The sequence below is a fragment of the Polypterus senegalus genome, chromosome 9, assembly GCF_016835505.1.
Source record: "Polypterus senegalus isolate Bchr_013 chromosome 9, ASM1683550v1, whole genome shotgun sequence".
NCBI classification, from domain to species: Eukaryota; Metazoa; Chordata; class Cladistia; order Polypteriformes; family Polypteridae; genus Polypterus; species Polypterus senegalus.
Genome location: NC_053162.1, coordinates 123,152,474 through 123,176,917, shown reverse-complemented (window position 1 = coordinate 123,176,917; position 24,444 = coordinate 123,152,474). Strand labels below are relative to the sequence as shown.

The window sequence follows — 24,444 nt, the reverse complement described above, 5'->3', positions numbered from 1 at the left end:
CTTTGACTGATTATTGATCCCAACTTTTTTTTTAAATTTTGAATGGTATTGAAGGCTATTGATGGTGATGTCTGCAGTAGGAGTGACAGATGCATTTAAGGTGGAGGTTGGATTACATCAGAGATCGGCTCTGAGCCCTTTCTTATTTGCAACAGTGATGTACAGGCTGACAGACGAGATTAGATAGGAGTCCCCATAGATTATGATGTTTGCTGATGACATTGTGATCTGTAGCGAGAGTAGGGAGCAGGTTGAGGAGACCCTGGAGAGGTGGAGATATGCTCTAGAGAGGAGAGGAATGAAGGTCAGTAGGATCAAGACAGAATACATGTGTGTAAATGAGAGGGAGGTCAGTAGAATGGTGAGGGTGCAAGGGAGTAGAGTTGGTGAAGGTGGATGAGTTTACATGCTTGGGATCAACAGTACAGAGTAATGGGGATTGCGGAAGAGAGGTGAAAAAAAGAGTGCAGGCAGGGTGGAATGGGTGGAGAAGAGTGTTGGTAGTGATTTGTGACAGATGGATATCAGCAAGAGTGAAAGAGAAGGTCTACAGGACGGTAGTGAGACCAGCTATGTTATATGGGTTGGAGACGGTGACACTATCCAGAAAGTAGGAGACAGAGCTGGAGGTGAAAAAGGTAAAGATGCTAAGATTTGCATTGGGTGTGACAAGGATGGATAGGATTAGAAATGAGTACTTTAGAGGATCAGCTCAAGTTGGACGGTTATGAGACAAAGTCTGAGAGGAGAGATTGCGTTGGTTTGGACATGTGCAGAGGAGAGATGCTGAGTATATTGGAAGAAGGATACTAAGGATAGATCTGCTAAGCAAGAGAAAAAGAGGAAGGCTTAAGAGAAGGTTTATGGATGTGGTGAAGAGAGGACACGCAGGTGATGGGTGTAACAGAACAAGATGCAGAGGACAGAAATGTATGGAAGAAGATGATCGGCTGTGGTGACCCTTAACGGGAGCAGCCGAAAGAAGACGACTGAAGGCTTCTAGAATCACTGAAACTGATAAAGCTCGTTGGGTAGTCAAATACACAATATGCTTAATTTACAGTACAGCTTAAATCCTTTTTTCCTTTTTTTTTAACTCCTACTATTTGGACATGTGTGAACAGCAAAATAACAAATTAAATCAAACTTTTTATATTGAATAGGGACCACTTTACATTGTTTTACTTTACTGTTTGTTTAACCACTGATATATCTTTGCTTTGAAAATCAGGATGAATGACAGTGTACAGCCACAGTGTGCCAATGGGGAAAAAAAGACAAGTTGCAGATTTATTAAATGTTTGGTGTGACTCTTGCCAGCAAATATAACCTAGTTGCATTTTCAACTCTAGATTTCTCCATTGTGTCTTTGGGTTTGTACATTCAGGCACATCAGTGCTAATTGTACTAAGAATGCCAGCACAAATCGTTTTTCTTTTTTCTTCTCTGCTTTCATGAGCTGGGACATTTTTACATGTTTTCCACTGAAAACAATATAAACCCGCACAGCAGTCAAATTTGTTTTTATTAATTTTGTGCATGAGGGCCATATTCAGAAAAGAGATTTGAATACACTCGTATTTGATTTAGATAACTTGCAAAATGTATTTTAATGAATTGAGTCACTTTTAGCTTCAATGTGAATGTATCCATATAGCCATATCACCCTATAGACAAGGTGATACGTTTTCCTGGGTTACTTGTGCATATTGAATCAATGCAGCATACATTTGGTGCATGTGGTTACTTTTATTTTCACTAATAATAATGTTCAGTTCAGTTGTTTTTGTGTGTATAAACTAATGCCAGAATATTCATGTAGACATTTGAAGTTTGCTACAGCTGTCCAATTGTCAAGATTACGTCACACTTCAATTCAATTAAATTCTTTATTGTCTTGTGTACAAGTACCATGTACAATGAAATGCTTGCGTGCATGTGCCCCTGCAGACAGTGAACATAGAGGAAAAAAAAAAAAATGAATATAAATAAGTAAATAAATACAGTTGTGTGAAAAACTATTTGCCCCCTTCCTGTTTTCTTATTCTTTTGCATGTTTGTCACACAAAATGTTTCTGATCATCAAACACATTTAACCATTAGTCAAATATAACACAAGTAAACACAAAATGCAGTTTTTAAATGATGGTTTTTATTATTTAGGGAGAAAAAAAATCCAAACCTACATGGCCCTGTGTAAAAAAAAAAAGGAATTGCCCCCTTGTTAAAAAATAACCTAACTGGTGTATCACACCTGAGTTCAATTTCCGTAGCCACTCCCAGGCCTGATTACTGCCACACCTGTTTCAATCAAGAAATCACTTAAATAGGAGCTGCCTGACACAGAGAAGTAGACCAAAAGCACCTCAAAATCTAGACATCATGCCAAGATCCAAAGAAATTCAGGAACAAATGAGAACAGAAGTAATTGAGATCTATCAGTCTGGTAAAGGCTATAAAGCCATTTCTAAAGCTTTAGGACTCCAGCCAACCACATTGAGAGCCATTATCCACAAATAGCAAAAACATGGAACAGTGGTGAACCTTCCCAGGAGTGGCCAGCCGACCAAAATTACCCCAAGAGCGCAGAGATGACTCATCCGAAAGGTCACAAAAGACCCCAGGACAACGTCTAAAGAACTGCAGGCCTTACTTGCCTCAATTAAGGTCAGTGTTCACGACTCCACCATAAGAAAGAGACTGGTCAAAAACGGCCTGCATGGCAGATTTCCAAGATGCAAACCACTGTTAAGCAAAAGAACATTAGGGCTCGTCTCAATTTTGCTAAGAAACATCTCAATGATTGCCAAGACTTTTGGGGAAAATACCTTGTGGACTGATGAGACAAAAGTTGAACTTTTTGGAAGGCAAATGTCCCGTTACATCTGGCATAAAAGGAACACAGCATTTCAGAAAAAGAACATCATACCAACAGTAAAATATGGTGGTGGTAGTGTGATGGTCTGGGGTTGTTTTGCTGCTTCAGGACCTGGAAGGCTTGCTGCGATAGATGGAACCATGAATTCTACTGTCTACCAAAAAATCCTGAAGGCGAATGTCCGGCCATCTGTTCGTCAACTCAAGCTGAAGCGATCTTGGGTGCTGCAACAGGACAATGACCCAAAACACACCAGCAAATCCACCTCTGAATGGCTGAAGAAAAACAAAATGAAGACTTTGGAGTAGCCTAGTCAAAGTCCTGACCTGAATCCAATTGAGATGCTATGGCATGACCTTAAAAAGGCGGTTCATGCTAGAAAACCCTCAAATAAAGCTGAATTACAACAATTCTGCAAAGATGAGTGTGCCAAAATTCCTCCAGAGCACTGTAAAAGACTAATTGCAAGTTATCGCAAACGCTTGATTGCAGTTATTGCTGCTAAGGGTGGCCCAACCAGTTATTAGGTTCAGGGGGTAATTACTTTTTCACACAGGGCCATGTAGGTTTGGATTTTTTTTTCCCTAAATAATAAAAACCATCATTTAAAAATTGCATTTTGTGTTTACTTGTGTTATATTTGACTAATGGTTAAATGTGTTTGATGATCAAAAACACTTTGTGTGACAAACATGCAAAAGAATAAGAAATCAGGAAGGGGGCAAATAGTTTTTCACACCACTGTAAATCCAGAATCTTAGGAATACATGGAGACAGTGGCAGAAGTGCAGTATATGTGCAGGTAGCAGTAGAGGTGACACAAGGTTACCGATTGTTCATGAGTCTGATTGCATTTGGGTAGAAACTGTTCCTGAACCTGGAGGTGCGTGTCCAAATTGTCTTTAGTCACTTCCCAGATGGGAGGAGGATGAAAAATGACAGTGCAGGGTGGCTGGGGTCCCGCCTGATACGGTTCACTTTCCTGAGACGGCGTGTAGTGTGGATTGCCATGGATCGCAAGGAGCTTTGTGCCCGTGATCTGCTGTGCTGAATTCACCACACGCTGCAGAGCTCTGCAGTCCTGAACTGAGTAGTTCCTGTACCAGGATGTGATGCATCCTGTCAGGATGGATTCCACAGTACACCTGTAGAATCTGCACAGGGTTGTGGGGGACATCCGGGCCTTACTCAGTCTCCTGTGGAAGAAAAGGCATCGTTGGGCTTTCTTGACTACTGCCGCAGTGTGACTTGACCTTTTAAGGTCATCGGTGTGGGTAACTCACTCAGCCTAAAGCTGCTTACCGGCTCCACAGCCTCACCTCCAATGTAGATGGGGCTGTGCTCTGTTGCCTGTTTGTGGAAATCCACGATCATCTCCTTAGTTTTTCTAATGTTGAGGGTGAGGTTGTTGTCCTGATACCATTCTGCCAGGAGTCTGACCTCCTCCCTGTAGGCTGTCTCGTCGTCCTCGCTGATCAGATATATTACAGTGGTATCGTCAACAAACTTGAGGATGGTGTTCGAGCTGTACTTAGCTACGCAGTCATGTGTGTAGAGAAAGTAAAGCAGGGGGCTCAGCATGCTGCCCTGCAGGGTGCCACTGTTGATGGTGATGATGGAGGAGGTTTTTCCACCAATACGCACTTGCTGAGGTCTGCTTGTCAGGAAGTCTGGTACTCAGTTGCACAGTGAAGAGCTAAGCCCCAGATCCAGGAGTTTAGCGATGAGGTGGGATGGAATGACGTTGTTAAATGCAGAGCTGTAGTCCACTAACAGCAGCCAGGCATAACAGTTCTTGTTCTCCAGAGGAGACTGAATGGTGTGAAGTGTTATGGAGATTGCATCCTCAGTGGACCTGTTGCAACGGTAGGCAAACTGGAAGGGGTCCAGACTGTAAGGGATGATGTCCTTGATGTGTTTTAGCTCCAGCCTCTCAAAGCACGTCATGGCTATGTGAGTAAGTGCTACTGGGCTGTAATCATTACAGTCTACTTTATTTTTCTTTGGGACAGGGATGATGGCTGTGTACTTGAAGCAGGTGGGGACAGATGAAACTCTTAGAGATGTGTTAATATCTTTAAAGACAGCAGCTAGCTGGTCACAACATGTTTTTAAAATGCGACTTGAGACTCCGTCTGGGCTGGGTGCTTTGCGAATGCTGACTTGGGAAAAAGTCTTCCTCACGTCATCCTTGGAGAGCATCACACTGCAGTGTTGCGGTGCTGTGGGGAGTCACACAGACCTGTCCATGTTAGCACGCTCGAAGTGAGCGAAAAACACGTTCAACTCGTCCGGGAGTGAAGCGGCAGTAGCTGTGGCCATGTGTGTCTGGGGTTTGTAGTCCTTGATCAGCTGGATACCCTGCCACATCCAACGTGCGTCTGCTGTGCTGTTAAACTGAGAGTCCAGTGCATACTGGCGCTTTGCATATTTAATTTAATTTATTCACACTTCTGTTATTCAGAAAATGCACTCAGCACTGCTCCATGTTATGATCTCAGCATAATCCTCTGTTAGCAGAGTACTGAATGTACTCAATTCTGTGCTCGCTCTCTGCCACCTTCTACTGGCATTACAGTTTGAAGTTAGTAAGTCTTACAGACCAGGCATGCACCACAGTTCTTCCTCTAATGCCATGAGCCTTTTTCATGAGAAGCCTTATAGTTATGTGCACTCATATGTAGCCAGTCAACCTGAAGTGTATATCTTTGGGGAGAGATAAGGAGATTAAGGATGCATCATTCACATGTTCAAGACTTAAAGTCTTGTTGTGTAACATCTTGGTGTCTTAGCACTCTGATTTTGTCTTAGGTTGCTGCAATGGGCTTCTTTGTGTGTGTGTGTGTGTGTGTGTGTGTGCTGACGACCAGTGAGTGCTTGGTTAGAAAATAATGCACACAATAAGGTCTCATGGAAAGAAGGAAAGGCCTGTTTAAGACTGCGCAAATAGAAGAAAGAAATTTGTCTTGTGTCTGATATCTTGTGTTTGTTGTACCATAACAAAAGGAAAAAGACAGCCTGAAATTTGTCAGTACTTGCCATACCTGGAAATTGATCATAGAGTCACTGGTGCTGTCAGGCTGTCAACATGCGGTAAGTACTTTCGAAATTTGAAAATGCGCCAAGAAGTCTTGAGACAGTTAACTAATCTGCTCTCCTCATGTGATTACTGTTCATGTAATCCGATGTGCTCAAGGCAACAAGATCCAGCAAATACATTTGTTAAATGTTACATGTTCTCTGAAAAGTCGCGTAGTGTGATTCTAGCATAAGTTACCCGAAGGAAGACCACTGGGATACTTGGACAATGTTTAGTGTCCACACTGATTATCACCTGATTTAGATTTGTTCCTAAGTGTATGAAATTATTAGATGTCTAGATTATCCATTTTACAACTATTTCTGTTTTTTTTTTATTTTTAATAAATTTGCAAAAACCTCAAGTAAAACTTTTTTCACGTTGTCATTATGGGGTGTTGTGTGTAGAAGTCTGAGGAAAAAAAAATGAATTTAATCCATTTTGGAATAAGGCTGTAATATAACAAAATGTGGAAAAAGTGATGCACTGTGAATACTTTCCAGATTCACTGTATGTCTTTTAGTTAGAGAATTCTTTTAGCTACTTGTTGAATTTTTGTACCAAAGGCAAATTAAATATGGAGATTGGAACCACTTATTTTTTGTGAAGGAGAAACATGCCATTGCTCTCTTATACACCAAAAAACATGTTCAGTCTAAATATATTTTGAACTTTATTTTGAAAAGACATTATAAGTGAAATTTTAACCCCTTAACTCATGGATATCTTAAGATGTTAAAATATTGCCGCTGGCTAAATTAATTTCACCAGAAATACCATTTGAAATAAGATTCTTATAAAAATGATTAATGTAATTAAGCTTCACAAAAGTTGCATCATATTAGACAGTGATTATAAACAGGAGTCAATGATTTTGTACCAGTTGATCAGAATAAAGTAATACCTCATCATCTGTAAAAATTGTTTTGTGAGTATATAATGCATTGTAAGAGTCCAATTAGCCTAAATATATCATAGATACTAGTATACTGAATTGTCAAGTCTTGGTTATGAACAACCCACTCGGGTGAAGTTAATAAAATTCTTAACACTTACTTGGAAAACTACTGCCTTTATCCTTAAACGGGTATGTGATGTATAACTAATTTAAATATAGTACACTAAGGGGATGCTATAGTCTTTAAAATAATTATAATAATAGTAATACTTTACATTTTTATAGTACTTTACTCACTACTCAAAGCACTTTATATAGTGAGTGTGGAGCCATTTCAACCACCACTAATGTGCAGCATCCACCTGGATGATGCTACAGCAGCCATTTTGCATCAGTGCACTCACAACATATTAGCTGTTAGGTGGTGAAGGGGTGAGAGATAGTTAACCAGTTAGATATGGGTGATGATTAAGGAGCTAGAATGACTAGACTGTAGTAGGCAATTTAGCCCGGACCTCGGGGAAAAGACTCTACTTTTTACAAAGAATTCCCAGGAATCTTTTTTGACTACAGAGAGTCAGGACCTTGGTTTCACATCTCATCTGAAGGACTGGGTCAATTTTACCGCATAGGGACATTGGCATCCATTTGCAGACCACAGGGTAAGCGACCCTGTTGGCCTCACCAACTCCTCTTCGAGCAGCAGCCCAAATTTTTCCTAGTTGGTCTTTCATCCCTGTGCTGGCCAAGCTGAAACATGCTTAGCTTCAGGTATGTGGTATGTATGGACTCTTACCTGATTTTGGTTTAGCATATATTTTTAAAGAAGTTAGGTTATACTCTAATTCAGGCCAGGGGATTTAGAAAAGGAACATTTATAACAAAATAATATACATATTAATCAACAAAAATAAGAGTTGAGGACACAACTAAAAAACACGCCAATTAAATATACTAAAGTTACTTAAATATCCTAAAATGGTTATCTTTGATATTTATCAGTGGATACAAGTTTGACTCGCCCACGTTTTGCTTTGATTTTTTGTCTTTTTTTAGTTCTATAATGTACACTGCTCATCAAAGTCAAAAAAGCAAAGTGTATCTATATATACACACACACACACACACACACACACTAGCGACTGGGAGCCCAATCAAATTGGGCTACAAATTAAATTTTTGTGAAAGCCATACTTTTTCTGCAAAGAATTATTTGTTTTGTTAAGTCCTTGAAATGATTTTGTTATCATGGCACTGATTTGTGGTTAAAATAGACCTTTTTGGCCGCCACAAGGCAGGGGCTGCTCGATTTCTTTCAACCCGTGCTGCATTTGCGGCTGCTCAAGCTTCTTCAGTTGCTTGTGCACGGCTGGCACGATGTCTGTCAGCGTTAGTAGCATTCTGTACTGTCCTTTGTGTCCGATTTGCACGATTTCTTTCAGCGTTAGTAGCATTTGTAGCCGCATGCTGCTCATCCGTTTGTTGTGCTCGTTGTTTACGTTTGGTCGCATTAGCAAGTCTACATTCCGCGTCAGTCATGTGACTTCGTTTCCTACGCATCCTTCCCGTGGCCGCTGCTCTTGTGGCTGCATGAGGTATTGCTGCGAACACCATACATGCAGATAGTATCAAATTTTATATATAAGGATATACAGTCATATGAAAAAGTTTGGGAACCCCTCTCAGTTTGCATAATAATTTACTTTCAACAAAAAAAGATAACAGTGGCATGTCTGTCATTTCCTAGGAACATCTGAGTAATGGAGTGTTTTCCGAACAAAGATATTTAGTGAAGCAGTATTTAGTTGTATGAAATTAAATCAAATGTGAAAAACTGGCTGTGCAAATATTTGTGTACCCTTGTAATTTTGCTGATTTGTATGCATGTAACTGCTCAATACTGATTACTTGCAACACCAAATTGGTTGGATTAGCTCATTAAGCCTTGAACTTTATAGGCCGGTGTGTCCAATCATGAGAAAAGTTATTTCAGGTGGTCAATTGCAAGTTGTGCGTCCCTGTGACTCTCCTCTGAAGAGTGACAGCACGGGATCCCCAAAGCAACTCTCAAAATATCTGAAAACAAAGATTGTTCAGTATCATGGTTTAGTCAGTTTCAACTGTAAGGAATGTAATCGGGAAATGAAAGGCCACAGGCACAGTTGCTGTTAAACCCAGGTCTGGCAGGCCAAGAAAAATACAGGAGCTGCATATGCACAGGATTGTGAGAATGGTTACAAACAATTCACAGATCACCTCCAAAGACCTGCAAGAACATCTTGCTGCAGATGGTGCATCTGTACATCGTTCTACAATTCGGCACAATTTGCACAAAGAACATCTGTATGACAGGGTGATGAGAAAGAAGCCCTTTCTGCACTCACGCCACAAACAGAGTCACTTATTGTATGCAAATGCTCATTTAGACAAGCCAGATTAATTTTGGAACAAATTGCTTTGGACTGATGAGACAAAAATTGAGTTATTCAGTCATAACAAAGTGCTTTGCATGGCAGAAGAAGAACACTGCATTCCAAGAAAAACACCTGCTACCTACTGTCAAATTTGGTGGAAGTTTCATCAGGCTGTGGGGCTGTGTGGCTAGTTCAGGGACTGGGGCCCTTGTTAAAGTCGAGTGTTGGATGAATTCAACCCAGTATCAACATATTCTTAGGGATAATGTTCAAGTATCAGTCACAAAGTTGAAGTTACACAGGGGTTGGATATTCCAACAAGACAGTGACCTAAAACACAGTTCAAAATCTACAAAGGCATTCATGCAGAGGGAGAAGTACAATGTTTTGGAATGACCGTCACAGTCCCCTGACTTGAATATCATCGAAAATCTATGGGATGATTTGAAGCAGGCTGTCCATGCTCGGCAGCCATCAAATTTAACTGGAGAGATTTTGTATGGAAGAATGGTCAAAAATACCTACATACAGAATCCAGACACTCATCAAAGGTTACAGTAGGTGTCTAGAGGCTGTTATATTTGCAAAAGGAGGCTCAACTAAGTATTGATGTAATATCTCTGTTGGAGTGCCCAAATTTATGCACCTGCCTAATTTTGTTATGATGCATATTGCATATTTTCTGTTAACCCAATAAACGTAATGTCACTGCAGAAATACTACTGTTTCCATAAGGCATGTCATATATTAAATGGAAGTTGCTACTTTGAAAGCTCAGCCAATGATAAACAAAAATCCAAAGAATTAAAAAGGGTTCCCAAACTTTTTCATATGACTGTATATATAACCAACAAAGTTCACTTCAGACCAGCTGGTTATGACTCTCTTGCCTTTTTCTATGTTTTGAAAATGATGTTTTTCCTCTTGCTACTGTTTCATGTAATCATCTTAGGAAAAAAAAAGATGCAAGCCTTTATAAAAATAAAGCATTTTAACATACAGAGAGACTTTGTCTGTTGTGTACTGGCCTTGTGAACCATAGTTATCCTACCTTTTGTACTGTTAATAATCCTCACTAATACCTTCTAATCCTTAGTTACTGTTAATTTTAATTTGGGAAAGGTTTGCAAAATTGCTTCTTTGAAAGGAGAAAAGCAAGAACCTCTTTGGTATAAATAAGGATTATATTGTTGCTGCTCAGATTTTAACTTATTTATATTTTGAGTGATATATTTCAATGGGGACACATGGAATTAATATTGTTTTGTCCCAATTGGCTCAGAACCCACCTAGAAACAAAAGAAAATGCCAAAAAATGTGAATCAAAACTGTATTAGAATTAACATGAAATTTTAATTATAACACACTCTTACCGGAATCAACAATATCAAATAACACAATCCCTAGCAATAAAACATTAACAGTGCAAATGTAAAATAGATGCGATGAGCAGAACGAATAAAAGGGTGCCTCTGTAAACAGCTGCTACATATGGAAACGCTGTATCTCCCTACTCAACGAGTGAACAACTTTGATTATCATTAATATTTTTTTAGTTGACATCTTTATCCAAGTCACTTATAAAGCAAGTTATAATATGTTAGAATGTGCTACCATCAAATGCAACAGAGAATAAGATTACAAAAATGAGCAACAGGGAGTACTACTTCTATATAATTATACATGCAACTAGATTAAGACAAACCTCTGTATCTTAAACTCTTTGTCATTACAACAGCAGCTGTCCTGTAGAAGAGAATTAAACAGTTCCAAAATATTAAATGAAAACCTGCATTTTCAAAAGATGCTGCTAAAACATGAGTAAATTAGTTGCAGATTGATTAGACAAGTGAAGATCATTCTACAGCTTTGGAACAAGAACAGTAAAGAACTGTCCGGTCTTGGTACATCTGGCAAGAGGAGGGACTTTTTGAAGGGATATATGAAATGATGACATATAATGATGAACAGAACCTATGATGAGACAAAGATATGTAGCTACTTAAATGCTAGAAATGTCCTGCCATTTACATGTCTCAGTAATAGGCTTTTTATGTGGAACCTTTTTCTATTTACTGTTGTTTTTTTTTTTTTTTTTTTTTGCAGTACATTTAACATTTTCAGTATATTTTACACTCATTTTTAGTTGGTGTTTACTTGTGTCTTTGTGTACATAGTGCTTTGTAGCAGTAAATAATTTATTATCTACGTGATATAATAAGGACAGTGTAATTGATTTATTTCTGAACTGATCAAAGAAAAGATAGCTTTGATTGCAAAATTTTCACACTTCACACTGCTTAGCTTTTCCTGATGAACTGGGAAGAGCATTTGTGCTTGTGGTCAGAGAATATTCTGTTTTATAATTTGTATTAAATTTTCATTTGTGAAGTGTAAACAGTAAGGATTACCTACTCCCTTTTCTAAAATTAGTGATTTCTTGATCACTGATTTCTAATGTACTGTATATATTGTATTACACTGTACACAGGTGCTGTAAATGATGTCAAAAATGGGTGGACTTTATGTGCTTAAGAATATTATATACAGTATAGAAGAAGGCCAAAGTTATTGACCATGTTAAACGTTAATCATTTTTAGCACAAGTGTTTTGTTTAAGTTTCGTAAGTCTATTTCACACAATCATTGCTTTCTTAAATGACATGTTATTGTGCCTATTACAGGTAATGTGCTTTAATTAAAGAAAATTCCATTATTACAGCTTGTATGCCAGGTCCACTCCCTTTGCAGTTTGTGAGTTTGCATTGCAAGAGCAATAATAACAAAACATCCATCCATTATCCAGCCTGCTATATCCTCATTACAGGGTCACGGGGGTCTGCTGGAGCCAATCCCAGCCAACACAGGATTCAAGGCAGGAAATAAAACCTGGGCAGGGCGCCAGCCCACCACAGGGTGTAATAACAGAACACCTAATTTTAATTCTTTCATCAATCTTCTGTGAAGAACTATGATAAGATTGTATTTTCTTTTTTTAAAAGAAAATCCGGTACCTGCAAATCACTATGACTGTAGCTGAACATGTTATTAGGTTTTGAAACCTTAATGTTCTCATTAACAATATTTTTTCGTGCTTGGATTATGTTACTGGTGGATAGAGGGGTGGGGGTCCCAAATAGAGTAAAAGTGGTCCTGCATGCACATGGTATGCAAAAATGCATACAAATCATGCAGAATATCATTAAACATACAGTAGTTCTGAAGGATTTGTTCAGATATTTTGTTGAATCCACCTTTTAAATTTTAATTGTATAAATTAATATATTTTAAAAGTAATGTGCCTTATTTGACTTTAGCCTAATGATGAAAATCTATACTAATAAAAGGCAAAGCCCTCACTCACTCACTCACTCATCATTAATTCTCCAACTTCCTGTGTAGGTAGAAGGCTGAAATTTGGCAGGCTCATTCCTTACAGCTTACTTACAAAAGTTGGGCAGGTTTCATTTCGAAATTCTACGCCTAATGGTCATAACTGGAAGGTATTTTTCTCCATTAACTGTAATAGAGTTGAGCTGGAAAGGCGTGGGGGAGTTTAGTGTGACATCATCACGCCTCCCGTAATCACGTGAACTGACTGTCAACGCAGGGCGTAGAAAACCAGGAAGACCTCCAAAAAGCGCTTAAGAAAACATGCATTATATAATTGAGAAGGCAGCGAAACAATAAGAAGCGAGCGAGTGACATATACTACCATATTCATGAGTGCTGCTACCTCGGAAACAAAGCAAGGTGTAAACCTAAACTTTAAATTAAGTTCATAGACAGGCTACCGCTGGCGTTTCACATGCCCACAGGTAATCGGGATACAAGTTTAATGAGAGGGCGGGATATAAGCGAGTTTTGATCACTTTGTAACTAAGTTAAAATTGTAGGTGAAGGGGTGTGCTTATGCAAATTCCGAGACTGTGTTTGTGGGGGATTGACAGTTAAGGCGGGTGGGGGAGTCACGTCATCATCTCCCCTCCCATTCATCTTATTTCACTCTGAGCTGAGCTCCGCGGCTAACGCCGTCTTCCGAAGCAACTTCGTCAGACTGCCACCAAATACTCACAGAAAAATCCACAAGTTAATACACACGCTGTCTCTAGAGTTTCTACACACTGAATCCTCCAGGCACTACTTACAAAAGGTCACATTGACAATCGTGTTACGTTATTTTTAAAATCTTTCCTTTTCTTAGCACAAGCACAGCTGAGAAGCTTCGATGCATGTGCTCCATAACGTTAAAAATAATGCATTTAATCACACTTTGCATTACAAGCAAAGGGAGCTTTTGTCAATGCATGATTTCCTGGTACACGATTACATTGATCAGCGCATCCCGATTCATTTTACCCTCGCACCACCTTAGTTTGAGAAGAAGTATGAAAAAATATGAGGTTAACACAGAAAAACAGATCACCAATTCAAGCTTTATGAATAATCGATTAGCCATCAATAATTGTTTTGGTAAAGCCATCCTCCTTCCATTTTATAATTTTTCCGCCACTAGCCATGATTAAATGAGCGGTAAAAAGTAAGAGCAAAGCGAGGGTGACTTATTTAGGCAGGCATATATATGACAGCAACACTCATGACAATGTCAATCATGTTACGTTATTATTAAAATGTTTCCTTTTCTTTTTCATTACTTCTTTAACACACTACTTCTCCGCTGCGGGGGTATTTTGCTATATATATATATATATATATGAATGACCTCCAAAGAGCTGAGACTTTTGATATCATGAGCGTGTCTGCAAAACTGGGGTCTCCTGCCCAGCAAAAGTCGAGCAGCCAGCGCGTGCATAGCTGTGCCGCCTTTGAGGCGCTGACTGCGCTTCTGCCTTAAGTCAAAGTGAGCACTTTTAATTTTTCATCCTCCCCTGCGCTATAGCCCAGACAAGTGCAAACACGGGACCCCTTTTCTACACCACGGCAAAATAATATTAAGGCGATTCACACTTTCTTTTGCACGTATATGATTATGAGGTCCTCAGCTCGGATTATGAAGACACGCACAGGAGTGGAGGACTGACAGTGCCATCACAGCCGATTAATGGCGGGGCGTCTCACCAGTCTACACAAGACCCACCGCGACTGTCCCCAAAAGGCGATCATAATGTCAGCGAACACATATCTCTATACTATATAAAAGAAAAAGGCAACTTTCCTTTCTTTACACCTTTTTTCCTTTTATCCCAAACCAAAGCCTTTCTCTCTTAACACTGCAGAGGACACAAAACTAATTTTCTTTAAATGCCGGTAAGGCACATTACCAGAGGCACAAATTTGAATGTTCACATAGAAAATGTAATTTCAATGTACCTGTACTTCTTAAAACGTTAATGTTTTACTGTTTAATAACTTATAGACTATAATTTATTATTTTTCCCTTGCACTCAGTGACCAAACCTATACATACATACATACATACAAACATACACACATATATATAATTTGTGTGTGTGTATGTATGTATGTATGTATGTATGTATGTATGTGTGTGTGTGTGTGTGTGTGTGTGTAGATATGAAGATATGTATGTATGTGTGTGTGTGTGTATATATATATATATATATATATATATATATATATATATATATATATATATGACAGCAGCAATCCAAGCTGTGAGAAAACAGTAAAAAGGAGGCGTGTCAGACGTCGTGGTACATTTTCTGATGCAGCTACCGAAAACAACTTTGTGATGCTGCCGCCAAATACACAAAACAATTACTTTGACAATCATGTTACATTATTTTTAAAATGTCCTTTTCTTTTTCATAACTTCTTTAACACATGACATCGCTGCGACGCGCGGGTATTTTGCTATATCTATCTATAGATATAGATATGAGAACAACACTCATATCAATGACAAAGCAATTACATTAACAATCATGTTACGTTATTTTTAAAATTTTTCCTTTTCTTTTTCGTACCTTCTTTAACACACTACTTCTCCGCTGCGAAGCGCGGGTATTCTGCTAGTATGTTTATAAAGTTGTTAGTGGTAAGAGGAGAAACAATGCATGCACTGTTTCCCGTAGTTTGTAAACTTCCAATTACAAATATAGCACCAGGTTATGTCACTTAAAGAAGTTCTCAGGTGATTCTGCACTTATGGGAGGTTGAGGGGATGAGATAGTATGGGAGCCAGCTGGAGAGCATTGTTTCTTGGTACAAAGAGAATTGTCTGCATCTTAACATCCGCAAAACCAAGGAACTGATTATTGACTTATTGATTATGGATACTATAACCTCTTAAAGGTTCTTGGGGTTCCACATTAATGACAGGTTGGACTAGTCTCAGAACACAGAGAAACTAAATAAGAAAGGGCAGAACAGATTCTTTTTCCTTAGGAGACTTGTAGCGCTGCTACAGAAAAAATGTCAGGTGTTTTGTGCTTATGTGTCTGATCTAAATGTACAGACACAAACATAGCCCATACATCCTGTTTTAGCAATAAACAAGTGATTGCCAGCAGCACTGCTGAAGGCTGGATATCCAGTTGTAGAAGGAATCTGCATAAATTGAAACATTTCTGAAAAGGAGAAGGAACACACCAATCAGAGGAAAAAGATGGGAAAACTAGCTAAACTGATCAGCATTGGCCATGTAAATACATTCTATGGCTTCAAAGACCGGACTAGATAGGCGAGGGTCAGCGATTGTCTTAAGGAACAAGAAGCTTGCATTCAAGTGCTTTGAGGAGTGAGAAACGTACTTTTTAAATGTATAGAATTATTATTTATTAATTACAACTAGCGGACTTGGTGAGCTTGTTGAAGTCCTCTTTTTAAACTGGTGCAGTACTATGAAAATATTTTGCATTTAAATTTTTGGATTCTTTGGTTGGCCGGCTTCTACACTTCATTCACCCATTTTAATCAGACAACTTAAACTTTGGAGTATTTTGTGAACTTCAGAAGGGGTGGGGTCTGTATTCATTGTATATATTTGTGTTCACACATATAAGGTGTTACTGTGTGTTGGGGAAGTACAAATCTCATTGCTTTTCTCATCTTGGTGTTTTTCTTTTTTTAAATGTGTAACACAGTATATTTTTTCCTGTTTTGCTGAAGTTGCCTTATAACTATCTTTTTTCATATACTGTATATATTCACTTGACTGTTTAGAGCTGATTATTTCAAAAAAGGGACAATTAACAGGGTGCTTCAGGGTGTGATATCGGCTTGTCCTTTTATTTAGTCACCTTACAGTTTGGGAAGGTGAGCAATAGCAATCTGTCCATTTCAGCATATCTATCGGGTGTGATTGTTTCATTGAATTCTGTGGGTAGTGACATCCTTCACATCTTCTACAACTCTGTGATGGCCAATGAGATTTTCTGTGCTGTGCAGGGCTAGTAACATCATATCAAGAAAGTCCCACCAAATCAAAAAGCTAATTGAAGCTCAGTTATGGGACACACTCTGGATGCCATGGTGATAGCAGCGAAGGAAAGAATTAAAAGCAAAACTGAGTGCCGTTATGAACAATGCTACACATTCTCTGTCTGACACTAACATTGAGTACTTTCAGCAAACAAATTATTCAGCAGAAGTGTGTCAAGAAATGTTACTGGGGCTCCTTTATACCAACAATAATGTGTCTGCATAATGCATTTCTGTGACTGTTACAGCCAAGTTAGAACTTTTCTTTCTTTTTAACTTTCTTGCTTTATAGTCATTCTGTTGTGTGTTGAGGCCAAAGTGTGTGATTTTATTTATATATTTACTTACTTACTCATCTACATGTTTATGTATGTATGTATGTATTTATTTATTTATTTAAAGAGTTTCTATAAAACGCCAAATTTTCTAAGCAACAGTAGGAATTCAGTTAACATAAATCCATGAGTGAACCCAAGCAAAATGACACCTTCTATTGGCTAACTAAAAATATCACAATAGCTTTCGATGCAACTCAGGCCCCTCTTTCTTCTCATTCCATCCATAATAGCTAACATGATACAACACCTTAGCACTACAGTGAAGCAGAGTAAAAATAAAGTACATGCTTCAGTAGAGAGTTAATCTTGTATTTGCAAAAAAAAAAAAAAAAAGCATCTAGTGCAGAGATATCGAACTCCAGGCCTGGAGTGTTACAGTGGCTGCAGGTTTTTATTCTCACCCTTTTCCTAATCAGCAAGCAGTTTTCACTGCTAATTGACTTATTTTACCTTCATCTTCAGCCCTGTTTTTAAGGATTCAGTCCTCTGAATGTATTCCATTCTTCATTAAATAATAGCCAAACAGAAATGAGATGTGAAATGAGCCAGCAGATGACCAGCTAAACTGGGATTTCAAATTCCAACCAATCTCTTAATGAGAAGCTGATTTTTGCTGTTAATTAAATCCATTATGCAATTCCATGGCTTGTTGCTGCGCTCATTCTGCCAATGCATACATTTTCAAAACTGTTCATTTTTCTGTTTTTTCTAAGAACATCATCAAAATGTTTTGGTGACCCTAGAGATAAACCTTACTGAGACTGTCACCATTCTTTATTTTCAGATATTGTGTGATGGGCACAGGTGAGCTGGTCACGTGGCAGCTCATTTTATGTATTGTTTGGCTGCTAATTAAGGAAAAAGAGACAACTAAGGGGCCTGAGTCAAATTAATTAAAACTAAGGCAAAAATGGTTAATTAGCAGCAAAAATTGTTCACTAATGGAGATGGTTAGAATGAAACCCTGCAGCCACTGCGGCCATCCTGGCCTGGAGTTTGACACCCATGATCTAGTGGTAGGTTAACACTGACCTTGTTATATACTGTTAACCACCTGTCGCAAGGTTTTTCTTGCTACTCTGAAAAGTGGGGAAGACAAAATCTTATTTGGGCTGGTACCAGTTTAAACTGCTTACTTGACTGTCTTACTTTCCCTTATGCCCAAAATAGTTTTCTTGTGTATTATAAAAAACATTGCATTGGTTGTGTGAATTTTTTTTTTTTATTTCAATTTGACATTCAAGACTAAATTGCTAGTGGATCTCTATCTAAAAGCATTATTACATCTTTTGATGTGTCTTCAGTTTTGTTCTTAAGCACATTTCCATTTTTAATTAATTTTTGTCTTTAGCAGAAAACTTAAATTGGTTTCAGTATATTTGTACCTTGATGGACACCAACAATAATGCTTGTTGTAGTGAAGGCCTATGTGTAGAATTTGCTTAGGCCATGAAGAATGACTTTCAGGTGCCTTCAAATAGGCTTAAGCATTTGAGAAAAATAGGTGTGAATTCAGACAGTCTAGCATGATGCAATTTAGTACATGATGGCATTCTTAATATTTCCACTGTTTCATGTAAAGTATCCTTAAAGTAACCTTTTGTTTTAATGATTCATTGTATTCAGTCTCTTAAGCCTTTCAGCTATGCGAGTTTCCATAAAATTTGATCTTTTTCTACCCAGAAGATTAAATTTTATTCAGATTGTTTTACACATGAATTGCCAAATTATTATTGTTCTACCCCATTGGAAATTGCCATATTATGCTGGATACACAGCTAATTCTTTATTTAGAAGCAATTTGAGGACAGTAGAGTTATGCTAAATTATAAGCCTCTGTCGTGGGTAAGATAAAGTTTTGTGTATATATCTCACAAAAAAGAAGATGAAAAGATAGTGACAAATGCATGTTTTGGTGCAGTTTATTCATTTAATTTCGATTTTAAAGTTATAGTAGCATGAAGTTAGCATTTTGTTTAACAGTTGTTCTTTGAAAACATGTCTCCATTGATGAATTTGCAGTTAGGGTATACAGTGATCCCTCGCTGTATCGCGCTTCGACTTTCGCGGCTTCACTCCATCGCGGATTTTAAATGTAAGCAGCGGCTTCACTCCATCGCAGATTTTAAATGTAAGCAGCAGCCTCACTCCATCGCGGATTTTAAATGTAAGCATATCTAAATATATATCACGGATTTTTCGCTGGTTCGCGAATTTCTGCGGACAATGGGTCTTTTAATTTATGATACATGCTTCCTCAGTTTGTTTACCCAGTTGATTTAATACAAGGGACGCTATTGGCGGATGGCTGAGAAGCTACCCAATCGGAGCACGTATTACGTATTAAATAAAACTCCTCAATGATATACGATATGCTTCCCGCACCGTCTTCGCACACTTAAAAGCTCTAACAGCACGTATTGATTTTTTCTCTGTCACTCTCACTCTCTCTGACATTCTGACGGAGGGGGTGTGAGCAGAGGGGCTGTTTGCTTATAAGATACGGACGCTGAAAGACTACCTTCACATTGATCCCTTCGTTGCGGCTGCTTTATCACGGTGCTTTGAACACTTAAAAGCTGTAACAGCCCTATTGATTTTTGATTGTTTACTTTTCTCTCTCTCTCTGACATTCTCTGCTCCTGATGCGCACTCTTTTGAAGAGGAAGATATGTTTGCATTCTTTTAATTGTGAGAAAGAACTGTCATCTCTGTCTTGTCATGGAACACAGTTTAAACTTTTGACTAAAGGGTGTTATTTCATGTCTAGAGGGCTCTAATAATGTTAAAAAACGTATTTAGAAGGTCGTAAACAGGTTTTCTATGCTTTAACTGTGAAAATATTAGATTTAAAAATAAAGAATCCTACTTCGTGAAAATTCATTTATCTGACTGGAGCGGATGAACCGCGATAAACGAGGGTTTACTGTATAACTGTGTGGAGAATATTTATAAACAGTGTGGGAGAGTTTCTAAGGGCTTAAAATATATAAAAATAACCATACAAACATATGGTTTCAACTTCGCGGATTTTCACCTATTGCGGTGGGTTCTGGAATGCAACCCCCTCGATCGAGGAGGGATTACTGTACAAATAAATGTGCTTGAACTTGAAAGTTTTCGCAATATAAACATGACAGTGTATATTTAAGTTTTTAAAATGATTTGTAAATAGGTGATTCAGGGTTAAGTAAATCAATGCAAAAAGACGTAACTTTAGATAAGACCCATAGCATTCTATTTATGATTTTATAAAGTACATTTTATGTTACATTATCATTGGTGTTCAGTATTGAGAATTTAATTTTTATTTTGATCTGTACACCCATCAGAAAACAAACCTCCTGGATTTGTGCCACGGAAGTTTGAATATATGAAGAAGGATTTGCATCGATTGGGTTGCTACTTCAACATTCCCCTCGCCCAGCCACAGAATCCTGCTGAAGTTATGTTTGTCAAAGGTTAGGTTCGATATGATACTTCTACCCCTTGTTCATTATATAATTATTAGAATTACTCAGATTTGCTTTTTTTTGTACTTAACAGGAACCCTGCAAGCAATGAGATTTGTGACTGCAGCAAATATTCTGCAACCAGAACTGACCGAGGTTTTGTCCCGAGAACTGTGGATGAGAATTTGGAGTCGAGATGAGGATATAACTGAACCTGCTTCTTTTCAAGCAGTAAGTCATCTTCTTACATATGTGCTCAGTGAGTGAAATTGGTAATTAAACTAGAGGCTCACAAAATTTCTTTGCTTAAAAATGTTTAATTTTCATCTTGTTAAGATATAAGGAAGTAGAAGAAACATCAAAATTTTGAGGTACCAACAGATATCTTATTTTATCAGCCTTAATTTGGCCAAAATTCCTGGAAATAAAAGGCACATTAGTAGCCAATCAAAAATCTTTTCTATGAACTAGTGGTCATAAAGATTGACAACTACTTACATGTACTGTTGCATTTTATAATGGAAGAAACAGAAGTTGAGAGTCAAGGTGTGGTCAGGGTGCTTCTTCTAGAGGATCTTCTGGGTTTGGGCAAAAAGGAAGACATGTAAGTTGCTCTGTCACCTCCAAATCATTTCCTTTGTATACCCTTTGTTACCATCAGGGGGCATAGCAGTGCCCCAAACCCACAGTCACAACTACACCACCCAGTCCTGGGTTCAAACACAAGATTTCCATTTACAGTACCTGTACCATTATCCAGATTCTCTTTTGCAATTATACAACAAGTCAATTCGTCTCTTTCCTGCTTCCACACCTCCATCAAGACCTCGTGCACACTCCTCCTGACTCTGACTGCCTTTACAGGAATCTGTGCTTCTTTTATGCCAGCCTCGGGACTACTTAAAGTGCCACAGCTTTGCACACTTGTGGCACTTAAGGGTCATATGGAAGCTCTTTAAGGAGGTTATATGCAGCTCCACCTGGTGGCATGTAAGAACTCCAACAGGGCTGTCCAATGAGACTGCAATTCCCATCCAGCCTTATGGATGTTCCACCAGGAGTAGGCTACCACCATGTGTAATGGGGACGGGGTTAGAATATGACTTTGGGAGGCATACACCTACTGTCATTCCATTGTGGCCTCCCTTTCATGCCAGAAACCAACTTTCATCCTGGCCGGGATGTCTGTCCATCTAACACGGCATTCGTACCTTACTGCATATCTGTTAATAAACTTTCTCATTCATTTATATTATTCTAAGTTTTATTTCCATGTCCATATTTCAATTTGCTGACCTAGCATACAACAAACTTGCATATATTACACCAATTCAGAGAGACCAGTTAACCTAACACATACATCTTAGGGAAAAATACCTGAGTTTCTGGGTAAAAAATTGACAGATATGAGAGAAATGCACATGCAGCTTCAGCAGTGCTAACCATTGTGTGCCACTGAAACATTTTTAGTATTTTTGTTTTCTGCCACAGTACTCTTCCTTCTCACATGTGTGCTTTTTCACATAAGATATTAATAAGGATGTGTAAACAGTTTTTTTCCCCCAAAGATTTCTTGGAACAATGGAATACATTCCATTTCAGTTTACTTCAATTTAAATCATCATCACATTAGGCACACAGAAAGCATCATGATGAGGGAACATGTAGCTTGTTATAGGACAGGCATATTAAAATGTGTGGCTCAAAGTTTTTTCAGTTATCCTGTTTATTTAGTTCCATTGAGAAAAATTAGTTGGCTCTTTAAGCTGGTAGTCTGAGTTTTTAGTAATGTATTCAACTTGTCTAAAACCCAAAATGCTCTACTATTTTGAAATCATTCCAAGAATCTAAACTAAATATCTAGACAACATCTAAATAAATAAAGTGTAGGGTATAAATATGCAAGGCATTCTATAAAATGCAGTTTTCTAAAAGTGCCCCTTTGATAAATTTACTTGCATTCACTTTTTTTGCTACTTATAAACCTGAAACCTTTGAGATTAAGATGCATTCAATAGATTTTATTATAGTAAATGATATTTAAAAGAAATCTGTAGTCAATATTTTTTCAGCAAAATTATCTAAATTTTTTTAAAAAAATCTGTTGTAGGATTTCCTGTCCAGGATGCATTTGCATTTTCACTTGAACAAATAAAGCAAAAAGAACCAGCCAAAGATTTGTATTTTTTAAAAGAAATACATTTGGATGTTAGGCTTCATTTATGGAATATTTAAAAAGGTTGTTTGTGTTTAAGACTGCCTGCAGGGGCAGTTTAAAACCAGCAGGGGGCAGTTTGTGTGCATTATAGTCAATAACGCATGGCTTAAAGTGCCTTAGGAAAGTGCTTGTCCCAGGGTGGTTTTCTGGATTATCAAATTTATTTTTTTTCACAGCGAATGTTATTAAATCTTCAACCAGTAACACAAAATGTTGATATGTATGTAATTATTAATGAAAGTTATACAGTATGCATTGCTAGGTGTAAAAAAAGTAATTTCTGTTATAATTGCATTCATACATTACAAGTGCATTATTAAAATTTAAGAACCTTTTGAACACGAGTTACTTTCTTTAGGTATCGCTTCAGATAGCTACTGTTTTTATTTTTTGTGTTTGTTTCTTCCCCTCAACCATTCTGCTGTAGTATTTATGTGTTTTAGATCATTGTCTTCCATAACCCAGATATTCTGACTTAATGTTCTTATGAAAAATCTTTGGAAGCTATCTAGGTTCTGATGCAACTAGGTTCTGGTTTAGGATTATTTTATTTGTACCATGGGTAAAATTATTTTGTAGTACAATTGATTGGCTGTCCTTCGTGGCAACAAATAAATAAACACACACACGTAGAATTACATTCACGTACAATAAAATATGTTGAAATATAAAGTTTCATGAAAACAAAAAATATAAATGAAAGTAAATAATTCCTAAATATAAAATGTATTGAGCTGTGTGATTGATGCTGGAACAAAGCTATTTTTACATCTTTTTGTTCTGCTTTTGGGTAAAAGTAAATCTTTTTCCACGGGGAAGTAACTGAAATTCAGAGTGCAAAGGATGGGAGACATTACTTAAGACAGAGATTGTCATGCACTTTAGCTGCCTAGAGTACAGAAATGATGGGCTGAGTTGTGTGTCCCCAATCAGCCTACCTGACCATTTAACAATTTGCTCCATTTTGCTTTTGTTTAAAAAAAAGATTTCCAAATCAAGATACCAGAGAGAAAGATAAAACAGATTCAATAACAGCACGGTGTTAACAGGGTTTTGTCAACTTGCAAATAAAAATTTTTCCTTAGACAGAGTAAATGTTGGTGCTCATTTTGCATACACCTTTACAATTAGCCTCAAAATTTAGTTTAGAATTAATTATTGTCCCCAAATATTTTTACAATGTCACACACTCCAAAATTTGATCATTACTATATAGTGTACATCTTGATGATTACTGCCATTTTTACTAAAACATTGATCATGTCCTTAGTTTTAGATACATTTAACTGCAAATGAGACTGCTCACACCTCTCGACAAGCTCCTGCACTATTGGGCCATAACCATTGTCAATTTGCTGGAGTAGACTTAAAATAACAGAGTCATCTGCTTACTTTAAAATTATCCTGTTCTCCTATCTACATGTTTGAATACAGGATAAATAAAAGGGGTGATACCACACATCCTTGTGGAGTGCCAGTTGAAGAGCAGACCTGGTTAGGCAAATTGTCATTTACCCTTACTTTCTGTGTCCTGTTTGTTAAAAAAAATTCAGTACCAGCCTGCAATGTTATTCCCAAAGTTAAATTGTCCTAAGAACCTTCTGCTTAAAATGTGTAGTTCAATTGTCTTAAAAGCAAATGAAAAATTTGCAAATAAAAGTTTAGAATGTGACCCATTACCTCTACATGTTTGAGGACAAAATTTAACAATATAACAGTGGCATCTAATATTCCTCTATTTGGTCTGTAAGCAAACTGCATAT

General features: G+C 37.8%; 1 protein-coding gene across 2 annotated transcripts in view; it reads left to right on the top strand.

The window, feature by feature from the left end:
- The window catches only part of LOC120535709 (tyrosine-protein kinase STYK1-like), an 87,766-nt gene that overhangs the window by 4,327 nt on the left and 58,995 nt on the right, over positions 1 to 24,444 (top strand). For both annotated transcript variants that reach the window (XM_039763714.1, XM_039763715.1), the window contains 2 exons: positions 20,344 to 20,472; positions 20,558 to 20,694. In XM_039763714.1, the coding sequence (XP_039619648.1) occupies positions 20,344 to 20,472; positions 20,558 to 20,694 (266 nt within the window). The remainder of the gene's footprint in view (positions 1 to 20,343; positions 20,473 to 20,557; positions 20,695 to 24,444) is intronic.